This window comes from Erinaceus europaeus, chromosome 16, assembly GCF_950295315.1.
Source record: "Erinaceus europaeus chromosome 16, mEriEur2.1, whole genome shotgun sequence".
NCBI lineage: Eukaryota > Metazoa > Chordata > Mammalia > Eulipotyphla > Erinaceidae > Erinaceus > Erinaceus europaeus.
Window position 1 is genome coordinate 159,433 of NC_080177.1, and position 16,706 is coordinate 176,138.

The window sequence follows — 16,706 nt, forward strand, 5'->3', positions numbered from 1 at the left end:
CGCACCCAGCCCCGCCCACAGTGATCCGCACGCAGCCCCGCCCACAATGACCCGAGCCCCGCCCCGCCCACAGTGACCCGCACCCAGCCCCGCCCACAGTGACCCGCACCCAGCCCCGCCCACAGTGACCCGCACCCAGCCCCGCCCACAGTGACCCGCACCCAGCCCCGCCCACAGTTACCCGCACCCAGCCCCGCCCACTGTGACCCGCACCCAGCCCCGCCCACAGTGACCCGCACCCAGCCCCGCCCACAGTGACCCGCACCCAGCCCCGCCCACAGTGACCCGCACCCAGCCCCGCCCACAGTGACCCGCACCCAGCCCCTCCCACAGTGACCGGCACCCAGCCCCGCCCACAGTGACCTGCATCCAGCCCCTCCCACAGTGACCCGCACCCAGCCCCGCCCACAGTGACCTGCATCCAGCCCCGCCCACAGTGACCCGCACACAGCCCCGCCCACAGTGACCCGCACACAGCCCCGCCCACAGTGACCTGCATCCTGGCCCAGCCTCTTAGCAACTGGGGCCTCTGCTCAAGTCCAGGGTCATTCAAGGTGACTCCTGGGGGCAGAACCGCGGTCAGAGGGTCGTCAGAACCACCCACCACTACCACCCGTGCCCTCACCCCACCCACAACCTCGTCTTCCTGTGCCTACACCCCCTTGTCCACCCTGCACACCCGATGCCCACCTGTGCCCACACTCCCTTGCAAGCCCCAGGAGACAGGATGCAGACACACAGACCCAGTGCTCCCTTTATTGTGTTCACGGGATTCCCAGACAGACACATGGCTTGAGGAAGGATACCTGCCAGCTGGAGAGACGGCCAGCAGTCCCCAGGACAAGGAGCAGGTGTCACCAGCCGGCACATAAGCAGGTGGCTGGCGGGTTGCAAGGACCAGGAGCTCCAGAGCAACCCCCCCCAGCACGGCCCCAAGCCCACTCTGGTTCCTTCCCCAGGGAAGCTCAGAGTTGCACCCCAGGGCCACACATAGTCAGGGCTGAGCCAGGAAGGACAGCATGGGACAGGTCCCAGGCCTGGCCTGGACCACACTTGTTTCCAGAGTTCAACTGAGGGGGCAGCAGTGGGGCTGAGGGAGACCTGATATGGGGCCTGAGCCTCAGGCCAGACTGGGGGCTTTGGCAGCTGCTTCCCAAAAAACAGAGGAGAAAGCCAACCCAAGGGGGCACTGGGAACAGAATTCTGGGGCCCGGGTCAGAGCCCCTCAGGAGCAGCCCAGAGTGGATCCGTGGGCGTGGGTTACAGGTCAGACTACAGGAGCAGACTGGCCAGTTGACAGCAACCGCCCTGAGAAGCCACTGCCCACCAGCTCAGAGCCAGGGCCTCATGGAGGACAGCCTCACAAGACTGGATGGGCCACAGGCAGGGGTCCTTACTGCACCTACTGCAGGTGCTCAGAGACACCCTGGGACACAGTAGATGGGGGCAGGCTCCCCAACACCAACTGCCTCCCCTCTACCTGACAGACCCACACTGAGCAACTCCCATGTCCCACACACCTGCCACAGGGCTTGGACAGCCAGGCCCCACCCAGGCCAGTCACTCACACGGCCTCTGCCCCTGGCCTGGAGTTCTTCAGGGGACAGTGACTGTCTTCAAGGACAGGGCAGAGCTGGAGGGAGGCTCTGGGAAGGGGGACAGGGCAGGGCAGGGAGTCTGTGCCTGCAGCCAAGCTGAGCAGTGTCCACCCCTGTTGTCAGGGCCCAGGGAGGTCCCCTACCAGGACAGGGCTGAGCCCCAAATGCCCCTCTGATGTGGTTGTGGGCTCTGTCTCAGGGGACATGTGGACACTCAGCCTTGGGGACAAGAGGTCATGTGAGAAGAGAGTCTGGGCCTTGCAGGTAGGGAGGGGCCAGCTCTCCACCAGGCGTCCTGGCAGGCTCAGAGGCAGCCTGGGGGGCAAGGGCAGTCAGGTTCTAAACGGACACCTAGCACCACGGCGACACAGGGATGCCCACTGCACTGGACTTCACGAAGGGGGAGATGGCCGCCCCAGGGACGGTGCCGGGCAGCCCAGCTCTGAGAACAGGGGGCATGGGGCGTATATGTACATGTATAGAACTCCGATTCTGTACCAAGGGGAGCGGAGCCTGCGGTCCCGTCTGCGGGCTCCAGGCCACCCTGCCTGCCAGCTCCAGGCTCACATCTCGTTGGAGTAGGTGTAGTTGGGGGTGGCTGAGTACTGAGCCTGCGGCGGGCTCACGGCACCCTGGGCCACCCCCATGGCCGCATTCTGGGCCGCCTGCTGCACGTGGGGGTTCTTCCAGGCGCCTGTTGTCCATTCCTCCTGGGCCTTGCTGAAGCTGCCCCCGCTGCCCCGGTAGAACTTATGAACCTGGGGGGGGAGCGGGGGGGGGGACAGGGAGGTCAAGGCCAGAGGGCCAGGACGCAGCCACAGGTGCCGGGGAGCCCCCCTCCCATCGCCCTGCCCAGGGCCGGCACCCACCATGCTGAGGGCGATGAAGGAGAAGACAGCAACGACTGTGAACATGATGGTGGGGATGAGCATCACCACAGCGGAGCCCACATTCGTGCTGAAGAAGGTGATGGTGGCGATCCAGCCGCTGTGGGGAGAGGCAGGCGGTCAGGTGGTCGGAGGGGTCCCCAGCCCAGCCCAGCCCAGCCCAGCGTCACCCAGCCCAGTGTCACAGCGAGGCGGCCCTGTGAGGTGCATGAGGACCATCTCACTGACACTGGGAGGCAGCATGTCAGGGTCCCCAAGGTCCACGGACAGGCTTCCTCCCCCCAGTTCTCATGGTGCTGGACCCCCCAAAAAAACTGCTGCAGGTTCCCCTCCCCCACTCCCGGCTGTATCCACTACAACACCTCAGGCCCTGCTCCCCGGGTAGCGGGGGTCCCCAGGGGGCAGTCACAGCCGGGCACCACCCTGGCCCTTACCAGACACCCCAGCCAGGGATGCCCACAGCCTGGATGATGCTGATGACCATCTGGGCCATGAAGGTGAAGAAGAAGGCCATGAAGCTGAAGGAGCTGTCTGTCCTGCAGAGGGGACGCCACTGTCACGGGCAGTCTGGCCTCCCACCTCAAGGCCTTCTTGGCCTCCCCTGAGGCCAGCAAGTGGCGTGGCCCTCGGGAAGCCCTGAGGGGTCCCCACAGGGACTGTTTATCACACCAATGCTGGTGAGTGCACGGAGGGTCCACTGCGGCCGGACAGACCACCTCGGTGTCCAGGGAGGTGATGTATCAGGCAGTCCAGCAGGTGATGGCATGTGAGGCCTGGGAAGTCCAGTGGCACCGAGACAGACAGCTTCCAGGCACAGGGAAGGACAGTCCCTCGGCACCAGGAAAGCCCTCCAGGAGCCACAGGGTGGGCCTGGGCAGAGACCTGAAGCCACCTTGGCATCTGAGCAGGGTGAGCACAGATGGGGGTGGGGGTGCCACCAAGCCACCAGCCCTGTGCAGCGTGCAGCCCCACCAAGAGATGTGGGCTCATGTGGTCCAGGAGGTGGCGTAGTGATAAAGCTTTGGACTCTCAAGCATGAGGTCCTGAGTTCGATCCCCAGCAGCACATGTGCCAGAGTGATGTCTGGTTCTTTCTCTCTCCTCCTCCTATCTTTCTCATTAATAAATAAATAAAATCTTTAAAACAAGAGAGAGAGAGAGAGAGAGAGATGTGGGCTCCATGGCCAAACTGGAAACAGCTGCCCAGGGAGGGCAGTGTCTGCACCGCTGAGTGTGAAGAAGGATGAGGGCCCGGAGTCTGAGCCCCCCCCCCCCCCCCCCCCCCGAGTATGAGGAAGGAGAGGACAGAGGAGGAGCCTCAGCCCTGGCAGCCCAGTCCCTCCTGGAGATGGAGCTGTGGAGGGGGCAGGGGCGGAGGGGTGAGGACAGACAGGCTGGGGCTCACGCCCCCACTTACTTGAAGGCCTTGTAAATGGGCCGAAACCAGCAGACATAGGAGCAGGGAGTGAAGAGGATGAGCCAGAGAAAGGCCAGGCCGAAGTTGGTGGCTCCCCCGCCTCCGATCAGCCACGCGAGGCAGCCCACCAGGTTCACGGCCAGCGTGACACCGTTCACTGCAGAGCCGGGAGCACGTGCACAGACACACAGACACACGGAGCCCGCACCACAGACAGAGAGCGCAGATGTGAGGAAAAGGCAGGCGTCAAGACCAGGCCCCGCTGCTGGCTGGGCCTCAGGACCAAGAGGCAGGGTGCTGCTCCCCTCAGAGGGGCCCCTCCGGAGGCTTCTCCCCTGTGGCAGAACACCCCAGGGAGGGGAAGGCTCCCAGAGCCAGCGACACAGTGACACAGCGACGCAGCTGGCTGTGAGTCCAGCCCCAGCTGCTGGCTGCTTCCTCCCCCACAGCCCTCCTCGCGCCCAGTCCACCCAGACCGGTAGGTGCCCAGGGCTATCTGAGCCCACAGCCATCAGGTCCAAAAAGCCCCAAAGCCAGGTCTCTGGACACCTGGAAGCCACTCCCCAGACCTGCTGTACATACAGGGCAGGGGGGACAGGGGGCGGAGGGCAGGGGGCAGTGACGCAAGGGAGGTGGCCTTGGCTGCACAGCCCCTGTCCATACTCCCATCTCTCGCCCCTCGCAGAGCCCTTAAGCGCCTCAAGAGCTGCTCACCTGAGGGGATCAGGCATTTATAGCTCTGAATCCAGCTGGGGGGCTGAGTGCCCCCATCCCTGACTGCAAAGACAGGCATGTGACTATGCAGGCACCATGAGTGGTCCTGTCAGCAGGCACTCACCGTGTGCTCACCACGTGGTCACTGTGGCCACCTGTGTGGTCACCATGTGGTCACCTGTGTGGTCACTGTGCAGGCACCATGAGTGGTCCTGTCAGCAGGCACTCACCGTGTGCTCACCACGTGGTCACTGTGGCCACCTGTGTGGTCACCATGTGGTCACCTGTGTGGTCACTGTGTGATCACCACGAGTGGCTTGTCACCAGGCACTCTCCGTGTGCTCACCATGTGGTCACTGTGGTCACCTGTGTGGTCACTGTGTGATCACCATGAGTGGCCTTGTCACCAGGCACTCACAGTGTGGTCACCATGTAGACACTGTGTAGTCACCATGTGGTCATCTATGTGGTCACCAAGTGGTCACTATGTAGACAACATGTGGTCACTGTGTGATTACTGTGATCACCATGAGTGGCCTGGTCACCAGGCAGTCAGTCACCCATGTGGTCACATGTGGTCACGTGTGGTCACTGCACTGTAGCCCAACAGGCCCTCGTGAGGAGGGGGTGTCCTGTGTGGTCAGTGCTCAGCCCTAGTCCCTCTTCATAGTCTCAGGTTTCAGGGCTTGGGTCCTTGCTGCTCCGTCTGCTCCCCATGCAGAGTAGACAGCAGTCTCTCCCCACGCAGAGTGGACAGCAGTCTGCCCGAGTGCTGGCTTCCAGTCTCGAGTCTGCCCTCTCCCAATGGCCCCCAAACTCCACACCATCTCTAGGCACTTGTCTCTCCAGCCTCTCTATCCAGCAGGGCCTGTGACCCCCACTCTCCTCCTTCATGCCCTTCTGGTCACACTCACCCTGGACCACAGCACCCGACTCCCCCCAGAGAACCTGCAGGACCCGACGTTCACAGCAGCCAAGCTGACCGACCGCAGCGGCGGACCACTGCCCACAGACAGCCGACTCCCCTCCTCAGGCCCCTCAATGCTCCACCTGTTCTCAGCACAGCAGCTGACCTCCAACTCACTCCCACACCTCGGGTCAGTCCCCTGTGCAGCTAGTGACCCTGGGAACAGACACTTCTTCACCCAAATGCTGTGACTGACAGCACAGAGATGTTTGCTCAAAGGAGCCAAGTGCATCTCGTCCCCCCAGGCCTGGCCTGCAGTTCCGCCAAGTGAGGGGACCCCTGCTCCACGAGGGGGCATCTCTGGGGAGCCCTGGGGCACTGGCGGGGGAGCTGAAAGCTGGTACTTCCATCTTGCTCCAGGGAGGGTGGGGCTGAAGACAGGTGCAGTCCTCGGTGGCCAGGGGGCCTCCCACTCAGGCCTGGGAGCGAGCCCCATAAAGACACAAAGGGAGGGGCAGGGAGGTGGTGCACACGTCACCATGTACAAGGACCCAGGTCTGCAGGTGTCTCTCTGTCCCTCTCCCTCTCCCTCTCCCTCTCTGTCTCTACCCAATAAAGAGAGAAATAAAGGGTACAGGAGAGAGTATGAACCTGATGCACCATAAACCAGGCTGGGCAGTGCTCTGCTAAGATAAATATTAAAGGAAGAAAAATTTTTTAGAATACATCCCTCTCAGGCCCAGGTGGCGGCATGCCTGGTTGAGCACACACTCATTAAGGTGCACAAGGACCCTGGGTTCAAGCCCCTGGTCCCCACCTGCAGGGGGAAAGCTTCGCAAGTGGTGAAGCAGGGTTGCAGGTGTCTCTCTGTTTCTCCCTCTCTCTCTCCTCCTCCTTATCAGTTTCTTTCTGTCTCTATCTAATAAATAAATAAATAAAATTTTAAAATACACCCCTCTTTCTCCTACCCAACTGTCCCCATGCTGTCCTGAACCAGTGATCTGGGGACAGTGTCTGAGCAGTCTTGGGCCCGAAGCTCGGTGTGGGACAGTGTTTGGGGAAGAGGCAGCCTTGGGAAGTGGAGCCCACACCCTGGACACTGCTCCTGTGCCTGAGGTCAGGGGTGGAGTCCTCAGTCCACTACAGACCGAGTTCCAGCCCCTCCGGGATGGGCTGCTGCACTGACCACCTCCCAGCAGTCACCCCTGCACACGGGACTGCTTCAGGGCCATCTGCCCCAGCAGACACCCTGCGGCCACGCCTGGGCTCTGGGTCCTGGCACTGAGCAGCCGTTTCCCCAGGGGTGTCAGCTGGCAGACACAGCCATGCCCTCCTAGAGCACACCTTTCTCACGGCAACATGCACCTACCTGCAGCAGGTGGCCACGGTCTCAGTGTGTCAGAGCCCTAGATCCCCAGCGGTGAAGCTACCATAGATGGCCCGGGACCCTGAGCCATCACCCTGCCTGTCCCAGGCACTGGCCCGATGGGGTCCTGCCAGCCTGTGGGCCCCAGCTCCAAAAGCTTCTGAGGGTTCTCAAGCTTCACCAGGGAAACTGCACCCAAGGGTGTTGGGCAGGGCAGGAGAGCCGCTCTGGAGACCCCACTTCAGCCCTGAGGGTGGGAGGCTTGGGGAGCAGAGGCTGGGTGGAGCTGGTCCCTGTGACCCCACCCCACACCCCTACCATGTGTAACCATCTCACACATACAGCCTGTGACCCCGCCCCACACCCCTGCCCTGTGTAACCCTTTCACACATCCAGCCTGTACCCCTGCCCTGTGCCCACTCACACAGCCTGTACCCCTGCCCCTGCACCCTGCCCTGTGCCCACTCACACAGCCTGTACCCCTGCCCCTGCACCCTGCCCTGTGCCCACTCACACATCCAGCCTGTACCCCTGCCCCTGCACCCTGCCCTGTGCCCACTCACACAGCCTGTACCCCTGCCCTGTGCCCACTAAAACATGCAGCCAGTACCCCTGCCCTGTGCCCACTCACACAGCCTGTACCCCTGCCCTGTGCCCTCTCAAACATGCAGCCTGTACCCCTGCCCTGTGTCCTCTCAAACATGCAGCCTGTACCCCTGCCCCGCACCCTGCCCTGTGCCCACTCACACAGCCTGTACCCCTGCCCTGTACCCACTCACACAGCCTGTACCCCTGCCCTGTGCCCACTCACACATCCAGCCTGTACCCCTGTCCCGCACACCTGCCCTGTGCCCACTCACACATCCACCCTGTACCCCGCCCCTGCACCCCTGCCCCGTGCCCCCTCACACACACAGCCTGTACCCCCGCCCCACACCCCTGCCCTGTGCCCACTCACACATACAGCCTGCACCCCTGCCCTGTGCCCACTCACACATCCAGCCTGTAGCCCTGCCCCTGCACCCCTGCCCTGTGCCCACTCACACATCCAGCCTGTACACCCAGCCCGCACCCCTGCCCTGTGCCCACTCACACATCCAGCCTGTACCCCCAGCCCGCACCCCTGCCCTGTGCCCACTCACACATCCAGAGGTAGTAGAGGCGCTTGGTCATGCTGAGGTGCTGGGGGGGGATGTCCGCCTCAAAGTCCTGGTAGAAGCAGGGCTTCAGCGGGATGAACTTGGGCAGCGGGGGGAAGTTGTTCACACGCTCTGTAGGGAGGTGACACGGTCACTGCGGTGTCCCCTCCTGCAGTGGCCCTGCCCTCTGTCCTGGTGGCCACCCTGCAGCAGCCAAGATCTCACGCCGGTCACCTCCCCAGGCCTTGGTTGACCCAGGAGTGGGGGACTGACCCAGCCAGGCCTTGAGGTCTCGCATGGTAGACAGTCCTGGGGACAGTGGTGACAGAGGGGCAGGGCCAGGGCCACCAAGCTGCAAGGCCAAGGACATAGCCGGTCCCTAAGGTCAGCAGACTGACAAATGTCATGGAGTTGAGAGTCTTGGACAGAGGGGACTAGAGGCAGAGAGGACCTGATACCCCCAAACCGAGGGGCTGGGGGCCTGCGCTTACCCTCACACCCCTTCTTACCTGCCATGGTGGCACGGCTGCCTGGCCTCTGGATGTGGATCTGTCCTGACCTGGACGGAAAGCAGGGTCAGTGAGGGGGTCCCAGCATCTCCCCCACCCCACCCAGAGGCAGAGGAGCTAGCCCCGGGGCCTGACCCTGCTCAGTCCGAGCTGCACCCCACCAGTGTGCACCCACAGGCTTGCCCTCACCTCACCGGGGACAGGGAGGAAGAGCCTGTCCCCACTCAGGTTGTACAGGGCAACGAGCAGCCGGCAGATGCCCAGGAAGGGCCTCAGGCCTCCGTGAGACACAGGGAACAGAGCAGGTGTGGCAGCCCCCCAACCACTATGCCCACCCCAGCCACTCTAACACCCCCGTGTCCCCTAAGGCTGGAGACATGGGGACTGAGGACTGTACCCCAGCTACTCTCCCTGTGTCTCCCAAGGCCAGAGAACACAGTGGTCAGGGCTGGCCCCAGAGGCCCAGGAGCACGCACGTCCAAGGCCAACAGGAGGGTTTGATCAAGACACTCATAAGCTCAGCCCACTGGGGTGGGGGTGCAACCCTGCCGGGCTAGCTTCCTGGGCGGGAGAGAGATGACCAGGAACTCATGGCTGAGTGGGAACGCAATGCCACGCTGGCTTTATTGATCTGCATTTATATTTTCTGAAGCGGAAGTGGTAGGTCGGAAAAGGAAATACGCAGAAGAGTGGGTAGAGAGACGGGGAAAGAGCTGAGCATAGCGAGCTTCCATCTAACCAATGGGGATTAAACCAGCGCCCTGCAGGCAGGGCAGGTCTCCAGCTGTTGGGAAGGTTCTAACCAGTGGGGATTAAACAATGCCCTGTAGGCAGGGCGCATCTCAGATATGATTATGTAAATAGAGCACAGCGTTAAGCAATGCAGGGGCCCTGGCCTAATAACCAACACAACCCCCAGAACCCTGGCACGGCAGGCTCATAACAGTAAGCTACATGGCCCCCGCCCCCATCCCCCATCCGGTAGTCTGGAGGAGTGATGTAATGATGGACCAGACAGCTACACCGACAGCTCTGACACGCACATGGTCTGCGGCCCAGCTCTGAGGCTGCACATTTAGAAGGCTGCAGGTGACGGTATCTGGGAAGCAGCTCTGTGGATAGGGTATAGGACTCTTGGGCGTGAGGTTTCAAGTTCAATCCCTGGCACTATGTGAGTGAGTCTAAAGCAGTGCTCTGCTTCTTCCTCATTAATATATGATTCTTTTTAAATGTGGTTTAAAAAGAGCACATGAAAAACCTTCTTAGAGTCTCAGCCAAATTCTTCTGAATCTAATTAAAAATTTGAGTTAGTTCCATCAGGATCCAGAGAGGTGGGGGGGAAGGATACTCAGTAACAGATGTAGGTGTGACTTAGAGAAGAGAGCAGAGGGTAGATAGCATAATGGTTATGCAAAAAGACTCTCATGCCTGAGGCTCCAAAGTCCCAGGTTCAATCCCCTGCACCACCATCAGCCAGAGCTGAGTAGTGCTCTGGTTAAAAGAAAGATATTTTTTTTAATTAAAGAAAAGAGGAAAATGGACAAAAAAAATAGAGCTATAGTTATAAAAATAAAAATGGATGTGGTCCAGGAGGTGGCACAGTGGAAAAAGCACTGACTCTCAAGCATGAGGTCCTGATTTCAATCCCTGGCAGCACATGGACCAGAGCGTAAAGTGCAAGGACTGGCATAAGGATCCTGGTTCGAGCCCTCGGCTCGAGCCCCCAGCTCCCCACCTGCAGGCAGTGAAGCAGGTCTGCGGGTGTCTTTCTCTTCCCCTGTCTTCCCCTCCTCTCTCCATTTGTCTCTGTTCTATCCAACAACAACGACATCAATAACCCCAACAATGTTAAACAACAAGGGCAACAAAAGGGAATAAATGAATATTAAAAAATAAGAATAAGTATCCTAAATAAATAAAATGAAGCCCACCTTCCCAGAGGCTCCCTTTGGGTTTGCTTACATTAAGTAAAAGCGTGCAGAACAAAGATGAAGGAAGTGGCCACCACACACTGTTCTTTCTTAATGTGCTCAGGGAGAGGCTCCAAGCACGGCGCTGCCCACACCCCCAGGGCTCCCTCTGCACATTCACGGGGCTCCCCTGTGGTGTCAGACCCAGGGCCTCAGGCACAACAAGGCATTCGCTCTATCCACTGAGATATCTCCAAGCTCCTACTCAGGGTTTTTGTTGCCTTTTTCTTTTTATTTTTTAACCAGAGCACAGTTCAGCTCTGGCTGATGGTGGGCAGGGGATTATTGAACCTGGAACTCTGGAGCCTCAGGCATGAGAGTCTGTTTGCATAACCATTATGTTAGCTACCCTCCGCCCCTTTTTCTTCTTTTTTGTGACACTAGGGCCTCTCAAATGTGCAACCTTAGTACCAGTAGGCCAGCTTTTTCATTCTCTCTATTTCAGAGAGAGAAAAAGGTAGAGCAAGGACAGAAAGGGAGAGCTGTCGTGGTGCTGCTCCACCATGTGGGGAGCTCCCATGTGACGCCAGGGCTCAGACCCCGCTTTCCCAGGTAAACTATCTCCTGGCTCTCTGTGATGTTTGCTTGTTTGCCATCGGGGCTACTGCGCCAGTCAGTTGCCAGTGGTGGTCCCCTCCTCCCTCCCTCCTTCCCTCCCCCTCCCTCTCTCTCCCTCCTTCTCTCCCTCTCCCCCCTTCCTTCCCCTCTCTCTCTCTCAATAGAAGATGAGAGGGGCCAGGCAGTGGCACACCTGGTTCAGCTCACACATTACAGTGCCCAAGGCCCCGGGTTCAAGCCCCTGGTCCCCACCTGCAGGGGAAAAGCTTCATGAGTGGTGAAGCAGGGCTGCAGGTATCTCTCAGTCTCTTTCCCTCTCTCCGTCACTCCTCTCAATTTCTCTTTGTATGTGTCCAATAATATATATAAAGAAAAAAAGAAATACTGGATGCTTAATGCTCAGAATATTAAGGGGGGGGGAGGGAGAGAGGAGAGACCACTGCAGCACTGTTCCTCCACTCATGAAGTTTCCCCCTGCAGGTGGGAACAGAGGCTTGTACCCGGCTTCTGAGTATGGAAAGGTGTGTGCTATAAAGGGTACACTACCACCCAACCCCTCTATGCTATTTTTAAAAAGATTTATTTACTCAATAGCATAATAGAGAGACAGAGAGGGAGAGAAGCAGAGGGAGAGAGGCAGAGGCAGAGGGAGAGGGAGAGGGAGAGAGGCAGAGGCAGAGACAGAGGCAGAGGGAGAGGGAGAGGGAGAGGAAGGGAAAGAGAGGCAGAAAGGGAAAGAGGAGGGGGAAAGGGAGACTGACCCAGAGCATCAGTCCGGTGTATGCAATGCCGGGAACACTCAGGACCAGCGCTTCACCCCCGCACCACCTCCCCAGCCACCCATGCTACTAATAACCCGTATTTCTCTCAAGAAACATTTTTGTGTCAGTGAACACAGGTGCTCTCAATCTATCCGGCAATCAACTGTCAGTCATGCCCACTGCAGCAGAGCCCAGGCCAGCTGGGACCAGGACTCACCGGGCAGCAGGTAGTCAGCTTTATTTTTGGGGGGAGGGTGGAGGCCAGATGCCAAGAAATGAAGAAAGCCTGAGGCAAAGGAAAGAGGGTCAAGCCTGGCAGACAGACCTTTCAACTGACTGAGACTTTGAGTCACAGGAGCCAAGTGGCAAGAGGGAGGCCCCAGGACCAAGGCTCAGCATCATGACCAACCAGAAGCTGCTTGTTCCATGAAACGCCATTACTCTGTACAGTTTAAGATTTTTTAAATTTATTTATGGGCAGAGAGATACCATAGTGGTTATGCCAAAGGACTTCAAGTCTGAGGCATGAGAGGTCCCAGGTTCAATCCCTACCACCATAAGCCAGAGCTGAGCAGGGCTCTGGGAAAAAAATAAATAAGAGAAAGAGAAAGTTTACTGATTTATTATTTAGAACCAGAGCACCAGTGCAGCATATATGATGCCGGGATTCATGCTGGAATCTCACACTCAAGAGTCTGACAGGTGGGGGCCAGGCGGTGGCACACCAGGTTAAGTGCACCTGTGCAAGGTTCCCTGTTCAAGCCCCCGGCTTCCCACCTGCAGAGGGGTCACTTCACAATGGGTGAAGCAGGTCTGCAGGTGTCTTTCTCTCTTTTTTTTAAGGTGTTTTTTAATATTTATTTAGTTTCTCTTTTGTTGCCCTTGTTGTTTTATTGCTGTAGTTGTTATTGTTGTCGTCACTCGATAAGACAGAGAGAAATGGAGAGAGGAGGGGAAGATAGAGAAGGGGAGAGAAAGACAGACACCTGCAGACCTTCTTCACCACCTGTGAAGGGACTCCCCCGCAAGTGGGGAGCCGGGGGGCTCGAACCGGGATCCTTACTCCGGTCCTTGTGTCCTTGTGCTTTGCGCCATGGTGCGCTTAACCCGCTGCGCTACGCCCGGCTCCCTAGGCGCCTTTCTCTTTATCTTCCCATCCCCTCTCAATCTCTCTCTGTCTATAAAAGAGAGAGAGAAAAAAAAAGGCTGCTAGGAGCGGTGGATTCATAGTGCAGGCACCAGGCCCTAGTGATAACCCTGGAGGCAACATAAATAAAGTCCAATGTGTTATCCACTGCGCTTCCTTCTGGGCCACAAGATGCACCTATGTGCGAAGGAGAGGGAGAGGGAGAGGGAGAGGGAGAGAGAGAGAGAGAGCATGCCAGCCCAAGCCCCAGAGCACCACTCTGCATAGGTGGGGCCAAGATTCCCACCCAGGCCCACAGGCCTGCAAGTCCTGTGCCTGGTACATAGCCTCCTCCCAGACCACTGCTCTGTGAAGCTCCCATCATGTCTGCTGTCAGACAAGTCACAGGTCAGCAGTGCCACAGAGGGCAGACATGGGGGGCGTGGGCACACTGGGGACCTGAGCCTCCAGTGGGACAGGAGGTGGGGGCGGCTCTGGAGATCAACAAAAGGTGGCAGCCAGGGCCTGGGCTACCCCAGCGGGTATGTGGCTCTGCACCAGTGACCTGCGGCCAGCCCCTCTGTAGCACCTTGGAGGGTTCTGGCTCACGAGGATGCACTCAGGGCACTGGGGGGGGGGGGTAGCTGAGCTGAAAGATCTGTGGGAGGGCACAGCCCCCCACACTCAAGAGTTGGGGGATCTGCTGCTGGGGGACATAGGGGAGCTCCAGTGCCAAGGGTGAGGGTGGGCCAGAGGAGCCTGGAACCCCAGACCATGGGGCAGGAAGGCCTGGTGCCCAAGATCTCGACCCCAAAGCAGGTCAAGGAGAGTCTGGACTGTGCTCAGAGGACACTTGCTCTAAGGTTTGGGGGGCATGTGAGGGCACCAGTCTCCCCCAGTCCCGGCCAGTCTCTCTGGGAGATACACAGCTCCAGGTGGAATGGGCATGCTGCCCGGGGGACAGTCAGGGTGAGGACCCAGCCTGGGCACCTGCAGGAGGCTGGCGGGAACACGGCACAGAGTGGGAACTCTGGCCTCCAGCAACACCCTTCCTGGAGCCGGGCAGCACTGCGGGCACTGCACCCCTCAGGACGAGGGGCTGAGGAGGCGCCTCTCAGCTGCCAATATGAGCCAGCCTGCGGGGTTCCCCCAGAAAGTGACCCACCCCACACCAGGCACAGCTAGGGGTCTGGCCAGGTAGGCCAGCAACCCCCCCAGCCCAAGCCCCAGCCCTCAGCACAGGCCCACTGCTGTGCACCCCCCGACCCCACGTGCATGTCCAGCCAGCAATCCCAGAGCAGGACTGGTCCTCAGGAAGCAGCCGTCTGTGAGCAGACCAGGGCAGTTCACTCACAAGGGGAAACTGCTTCCTTCCAGAAGGCTGACCATGGGGCAGGCAGCCTCACTCTAAACGGGGGTCACAGGCAGCCCACAGCACCCCTGCTGCACACTCCCACACACACACTCTGAGCCAACTGTTCTCTTGCACCCCACCTCCTCTCTGCTGAACTTCCCAGAAGCTTCTTGCACAGGGCAGAGCTTCTAGCAGGCTCCACCATGTTCCCACTTGAGACCCGAGCACTGTTGCAGGGTGGGGGGACAGCAGCCGGGCTAAATACCCCCTCCAGGAAGCCTTAGGGCTTCCAAATCTGGAAGACAGTGCAGCCTCAGAGGAAGTGCCAGGGCAGGGCTGAAGGAGGAGAGGAGGAGGAGGAGGGAGAAGGAGGAGGAAGAGGAAGAAGAGAAAGAGGGACAGGCTCTGAATATAGCAAGCAGCTTCCTCCCAGGAGGCCAGTCCAAGGTCCCATTACTCCATCCCCAGAGAAGGGTGCAGGGAGAGAGGGTGGGCAGTGATGCCCAGCCCAGCCAGTCCCTCCCACAGCTCCCTGGGCTTCTCAAAGGAGCCTGGACTCCCTCAGGCCCCCTGAGGCCCATCCAGTCTCAACAAGAAAGCCCCACACAAAAAAAAATTCTTGCAGGTCTGTCCCTGGAACAGGTAGGAGCTCCTTTCTCCTCCCCCAGGCTGGTGTCCACACCCTCCCTCTGAAATGCCCTCTCCTGTGCCTCCAGGAAGCCTCCTGGGCTCTGGATTCCTCTCTCCTGAGTCAATGGGCAGGACTGGGGCAGGGCAGGGATATGGGTGAAGCAGGGCAGGGACAGGGCAGGACTGGGACAGGGGGAGGGATAGAGTAGGGCTGGGGCAGGGTTGGGGGCATCTGGGACAGGATGGGGCACAACTGGGGCAGGGCTGGGCAAGGCTGGGGCAGGGCAGGGCTGGGCTAGGGGGCCATCTGGGAGAGGCTGGAGCAGGATGGGGCAGGGCTGGGGCAGGATGGGGCAGGCCTGACCTGGTGCCACCCTCTCATCCTCATGACTGACTGACTCCTGCCACCGCAGGGGAGCCACTTCCTGCACCCCTGACTCCCCCCATAGCCCCACTGCCCTGGGCAGTCATCCAAAGGTCGCCACAGGGTAGGGGTTGGCGGGTGCAGCCAGCCCACCCACCCGGCCACAGCAGCTCTGCCACCAGGTCACAGTCAGCTGCCACCTGCTCTGGCTACTCCCCCCAGTCACTCGCCAGGGTCTCCCCGGCCACCCCCAGCCCCTCCCTGGCCACCCCCTGGTGACCTGCCACCCGGTCCAGCGGACAGAGGCCGATCCCCAAGATGGTTGGGGGGGCGGTGAAGAATGCGGGATCTGACGTCATGGAGACCCGTTCTTCCCCGGGAACTGGAGGGGGGAATTCTGGGGGGGACAAAGGTCACCTCCCTGGCGCCCCCCACAAGTGAGGTCACTTCGACCTTCCCCCAACCCCCCAGACGCCAAAGGGGGCTCTCGAGGTGCAAGCTGGAAAGGGGTGACCCCCACGCTCAGCTCTGCTGAGCCCCCACTGGGCCCCACTCACCTCTGCCTGAGTCCGCTGCACCCCGCTGCACCCCGAGGCTCCCGCTGCACCCCGAGGCTCCCGCTGCACTCCAAGGCCCGCGCTGCTCCCCAAGACTCCAGCTGCTCCCCGAGACTCCAGCTGCACCCCGAGGCCCGCGCTGCACCCGGAGACTCCAGCTGCACCCCAAGGCCCGTGCTGCTCCCAGAGACTCCAGCTGCACCCCAAGGCACGTGCTGCACCCCGAGACTCCAGCTGCACCCCAAGGCCCCCGTTGCACCCCGAGACTCCAGCTGCACCCCGAGGCCCGCGCTGCACCCCGAGACTCCAGCTGCACCCCAAGGCCCGTGCTGCACCCCAAGGCCCGTGCTGCACCCCAAGGCCCGTGCTGCACCCCAAGGCCCGTGCTGCACCCCGAGACTCCAGCTGCACCCCGAGGCCCCTGCTCACCCCGAGGCCCGCGCTGCACCCCGAAGCTTCAGCTCACGCGGCTCAGCAGCACCGCGGATCAGCAGCTGGGGGGGGGGCGGGACCCTCTTCCCTCGCCCCCGCCTGCAGCAGCCGCTCTCGCGAGACTTGCAGCCACCCCGGGCGGCTCAGGCCCTTGAGCTCGCGCGATCACGCTCCCCCCACCCCACCCCACCCCCGCTTTCCCCGACCCCGGCGCTGTCCGCGGTGCTGCCCAGCCCGCAGTCCGCCGGGTCGGAACTGGGGGGCAGGGCTGGGGGGGGGGCAGGGTCCGCAGTCTGGCCGGGTGAGGGCTGGGGGCGGGATCCGCGGTCCGGTGGGATCAGGGACGCGGAGGGGGGGGCATGGTCTGCAGACCTGGGGGGGACAGAGCTGGGGGGGTGTCAGAGCTGGGGGGGACAGA

General features: G+C 60.5%; 2 protein-coding genes across 6 annotated transcripts in view; both read right to left on the reverse strand.

Annotated features, from left to right (window-relative positions):
• C16H15orf39 (chromosome 16 C15orf39 homolog) overlaps positions 1 to 9,090 on the reverse strand; it is a 68,654-nt gene extending 59,564 nt beyond the window's left edge. Inside the window, exon 1 of the mRNA XM_060174226.1 lies at positions 9,081 to 9,090. The gene's annotated coding sequence lies outside the window, so the exon portion shown is untranslated. The remainder of the gene's footprint in view (positions 1 to 9,080) is intronic.
• Positions 2,162 to 16,416, reverse strand: SCAMP5 (secretory carrier membrane protein 5). 5 transcript variants are annotated; one of them, XM_060174264.1, is made up of 8 exons: positions 15,857 to 15,944; positions 8,731 to 8,814; positions 8,537 to 8,586; positions 8,031 to 8,159; positions 3,902 to 4,058; positions 2,920 to 3,021; positions 2,468 to 2,585; positions 2,162 to 2,356 (listed from the first exon to the last, which is right to left on the reverse strand). In XM_060174264.1, the coding sequence occupies exons 3-8, from the start codon at positions 8,541 to 8,543 to the stop codon at positions 2,162 to 2,164; spliced, it is 708 nt and encodes a 235-aa protein (XP_060030247.1). In that variant the 5' UTR covers positions 8,544 to 8,586; positions 8,731 to 8,814; positions 15,857 to 15,944. The 5 variants fall into 5 exon arrangements, with proteins under 5 accessions (XP_060030247.1, XP_016049747.1, XP_060030246.1 ...); XM_016194261.2 differs by lacking the exons at positions 8,731 to 8,814; positions 15,857 to 15,944 and adding an exon at positions 16,286 to 16,416; XM_060174263.1 differs by lacking the exons at positions 8,731 to 8,814; positions 15,857 to 15,944 and adding an exon at positions 16,135 to 16,160.
• Between the last annotated feature and the right edge of the window lie 290 nt (positions 16,417 to 16,706).

Coding starts and splice junctions, on each gene's coding strand:
- SCAMP5 (XM_016194261.2), bottom strand. Junction 3,022..3,901: donor CCCATTTACAAGGCCTTCAA/GTAAGTGGGGGC, acceptor TCCCCTCTGCAG/GACAGACAGCTCCTTCAGCT. Junction 2,586..2,919: donor ATCCCTGGCTGGGGTGTCTG/GTAAGGGCCAGG, acceptor CTCTCCCCACAG/CGGCTGGATCGCCACCATCA.